This window comes from Octodon degus, unplaced genomic scaffold, assembly GCF_000260255.1.
Source record: "Octodon degus isolate 3935 unplaced genomic scaffold, OctDeg1.0 scaffold00804, whole genome shotgun sequence".
Taxonomy (NCBI): Eukaryota; Metazoa; Chordata; class Mammalia; order Rodentia; family Octodontidae; genus Octodon; species Octodon degus.
Window position 1 is genome coordinate 12,086 of NW_004525380.1, and position 4,348 is coordinate 16,433.

Here is a 4,348-nt window from a genome sequence, read left to right on the forward strand (position 1 = left end):
TTCAGAACTAGGGATTAAACTCAGACCTTACACTTACCAGGGAAGTACTCATTCTACCAGACATCTCCCATTCTGCTTTCCCAGAGGTTGCACTCTCCTTATTTTTAGTTTCTCCAATTCCGCAGGTAAATCTTTCATTTCTTGATTAGCCACTTCAGCCTGCCCTTTTCTCATTTGCTTACACTTTTTCTCTGAAGGTGTATCCTTTCCCGCTGCCCTTTTTTTTTTTTTTTTGGCTTTATTTCCACTTTTTTTAAAAAATAATTTTTTTGAAAAACAAATAGCACTGACAGTTTCAAAACCGATTAGTAGGACAGTTTCAATAATTAATGCAGTACATACAGGTTTAGCAGGCTGACAACCTCCGGATCATCTCTGGCTTCTCTTTTGCAGCCCCGGGGGTGGGGGTGGGGTGAGTGTAGGGGGTTGGGAAGCGTGCAGAAGCTGAGGGCCAAGGGCTGAAGCACAAGGAAGCCCTGCGGAGCTAAATGTTTTACTTTCATTTGCTTTCAAGTTTTCCTCTTCAGCAGTGTGATCAGCAAACTACAGAAACAAGCAGGAAATGACCTCACCCTTTCTCATGAAAGGAGACACTGAGTGGTCCATCTCTTCTTTCGTCAAGGTGGTATAATTTGCATTTGGATTTTGTTTCATTACATTAAAAGAGCTGTGATAAAGGATTTTGTTCACAGTTTCTTCTGAGAGGTCTTTCTCTAGAAACTTCAGTAACTTTTGAATTTCACCCTTAAGATCCTAAAACAAAGAGGCAGAAAGAATCATTTCAGGAATATTAGATCCCAAAAAGGGAATATATGCAAAATGTATATGGAGATTAATTTGGATGATTGTATTGTCAATTTCTGCTGGTCTTTTGAAAGAAGCAGTTACTGATTAACTTTCTCTTTTTACCCTGATTTCCTTTATTCCCCTACTGAATTTCTTATAACTTCTTAGTGTGTGTGTGTGTGTGTGTGTGTGTGTGTGTGTGTGTAATAAATCTCACACATTTATATCTGGTAATGTGAACAACTAATTTAAAGATAGCATCATATAATACTGCAACTATTGTTGAATTCCTATTTAGTAAATCTTGTATCATTTATAAAACTCTTTTACTTTATACCTCTTTTATATTCTTTTAAAAATGTTTTCACATATGTCATGATAGACAACGTGATGCTTTGGGAATTTCATAGCATTTTTCAATTCATTTTTCAAGTACAGTCTTTCGTTGGCTATGCCTGGGGCCATCTGCCAGGTAGAAAATTATTTTTTTTTCTCAGAAAGTGAAAGAAAATGATTAGGGAAGTAGTCAATGTTTTACATTCAAAAATGCAGTTAACTTGAGGCATAACATTATAAAACAGCAAACTACTGTTACACTTAGGCATAACTTTGAAATTCTCTGGATCTTAAACATCTCTAGAATTGTGAATAGATTAGTTATCTTAAACAAATTAAGACTGGAAAAGAATTATGCCTCTAATACCTATAGATACTATTTTCTTGTATTGACTGACTGAAACAATTTATTAAAATGATATACTTCAGAAATCACTAGTTTGTCCTGTTTGACTTTTTTTGTCTTATCAACATATAAAATATAAGAGTATATTATTTGGTGCTGAACTGACAATGTGCCTTCACCTTGGAAACAGGGCTTTTTGGAGAACTCCTGGTGGGGCAGAAGGAACTCTGAATTATAGTTTCTCTTCTGCGCTTACCAGCTTCAGTGTCACGGGCAAGTACACTCAAACCCACTAATATTGTGGACCACTGGACTATGTTGGAATATTTTGCTGAATTCATGCACCTGCAATATTTAAATGACAATGGAATACCCATCTCTGACAAAACTAAACAAAAAAAGGGGGATACAGATGAAGGACCATTTTGTATCTGCATATTCAAAGTAGTTAGGATAAATATACAGCTATTTTCTTTTAATTCAATGAATAGAAAGATTTGTACTAATAGTGTTTATGGACAAGATGTCATGTCTGCATCTTATACTGTGAATATCACTATGAAGACAACAATATGCAATGTATTAATTATTGAAACTGTCCTACTGGTCGGTTTTGATACTGTCTCATTGCTATTTGATTCTCAATAAAATTATTTATTTAAAATAAAAGAAATTCAGAGCCAGGAGTTATATTCATCCCAGCTTAAAGATGAGAAAAACCTACAGATATTTTTTGATAGCATGAATTTCTGGTGAGGAAAAGATGATCAAAATGCTTTCCATTTCCCAGATTAAGGAATAGTGACCAAAGGAGGAAGCAATGAAGAGAAGTCCATTAAATGTTTCCTGTGACTCCTTTCTCTGTATTCCAGAATGGGCATATGAAGATATATTAGATATGAATAAATGATAGCAGTAAGCCCAAAGAGTTTGTGTCCTGTGCTCATTAGGAAAGTATTCTTCTTAGCGGTGCAAACCAAAGTAAATACAACACCATAATCTTTGTGACCCTGTGATATCAGTCAGAAAGACAATCAGATTTAACTTTCCTGAATAAGCTATATCATTTCGTAGACACAGAACCAGAGCATCTCCATGTTGGCCCTAAAATAATCTATTTCTTGTTCCAACTGAACTGATAAAAATATATTGAAATTGGGCACTAGTTATACAGGTGATAACACAAGAGTTGATTCACAATTGTGCCAAGTCAGTCTGAAAGTTAAATGATAGAAAAATGGGGAGAGAGTGAAATGTTTAAACTCAGAATAAAAACATTTGAGCTGCACCTAATTATACCTTTATACCCTTAAGTAACTTTTAGGTTTCTCTATCAGCAGAGGTAGATTTTCCTCCCATATCTAAGTCCTTTACTTGAAGTCCATCTGACCTAATGTACTAAAATTTTTCTTTTAGGACACAGGAATGTGACTCTTCTTAAAGACCAGAGTCTAGCTTTTCTTTGTTTTTAATAGGCCCATAATTTGGTCATTACCTCTCCTTAATTCAGTGACTGCTGAAAAATGGTTTTGATAAAATATACAAGAAGCTTCAAATTTGGCCTAGGAATCCCAAAGGTTTCTTGTGGCTGTAGAACTGATTTATCAAATTTATAAATAGAGACTTAGACATTATATAGAGGAATTTTCAGAGATCTACAGCAGCAAAATGAGGTTGCTTGGGCTTCTGGACCCTGAGCAAATGGAGGCAAATAATCTACAGTTACAATTTTACCTGCCACAGTCTTTGTTTCCCTATGAGAAAAGCAAATGTGGACATACATAAACAAAGAGGGAAGACCATAGGAAGACACAAAGAAAAGGCCACACATGAGCTAAGGAAAACTTTCATAAGGAACAACCTAGATGACACTTTGTTCTTGGACTTACTGCCTGCAGAACAGTGAAAGAATAAGTATTGGGCATTGAAGATACTCATTCTGACTCTATTTTGGCAACACCAGTAACTTAATGTAATTTATAATAAATAAAACAAACTATGAGTGTAAGGTGATAGTTATTGATGCAGATCATAAAAGACATGGAGATTTGTAGGAGAGGGAGAGGAGAGTATTCAAGGGGAGAAGTTAAGAAAAGCCTGGCTCGCTGAACTCACATGGTAGTTACTTTAATCATGGGAAAGATCATCATTATGTTCATGTTGACTCATGGGAAAGGGAAAGGTGGCACAAGATGATGGAGAGTTAGACAGGGATTAAATAATGCCAATCTCACTAAACCATATGATAACTTAAATTTCATGTAGAGTTATCATCTACTGAGTCATCTAAAGAAGGGAGTGGAAGTACTTTGATTTCTTGTTCCTGAAAAGTCATTCTCCAACAGTGGATAATTCCAAGATGAAGGAGCACAAATCAAAAAGCAGATGCCTAGACTGAGATGAAGCAGTAAAAGAAAGAACAGAAGAGGTAAGTGATCTAACTTAAAAGCAGAATTGACAAGAGAGAAGACTTTTCATATTTATAGACCCAAAGAAAAGGAAAATAAGATCCAAAGAAAATGATTTTAAAGTACCTTTTAAATGAAGCTGCAGTTACCTCTTACCTCTTTCATGTCTTCATAAAATAGGTAAAGGATGTGATAATCATTTCTTTTCTCCCACCAACCTTTCACATGGTCATACCAGGAACCAAAACTTACTAAAAGTAAAGAGCAGATGTTTGTGAAATCACAACTATTTATAAGAAGGAAAAAGATCTTGAGCATTATTTGAACTCACAATTATCACTATATACATATTGGTTGCTTTTTAACTCAAGGAAAATGGGAATAAAGATAAAAGAAATAAATGATATTATTCTTTCTCTTGGAAGTTAAAATCTATTTAAAAACCAAAAAGCTTCTTTTTATATGCTGAAGC

At 34.8% G+C, this 4,348-nt stretch overlaps 1 protein-coding gene across 1 annotated transcript in view; it reads right to left on the reverse strand.

Annotated features, from left to right (window-relative positions):
• Positions 1–572: 572 nt before the first annotated feature.
• Positions 573–4,348, reverse strand: part of LOC101561530 (sulfotransferase 1 family member D1-like) — a gene marked incomplete at both ends in the record, with an annotated part of 5,596 nt that continues 1,820 nt past the window's right edge. Inside the window, 2 exons of the mRNA XM_004648727.2 lie at positions 573–753; positions 4,033–4,127. Coding sequence (XP_004648784.2) covers positions 573–753; positions 4,033–4,127 — 276 coding nt within the window. The remainder of the gene's footprint in view (positions 754–4,032; positions 4,128–4,348) is intronic.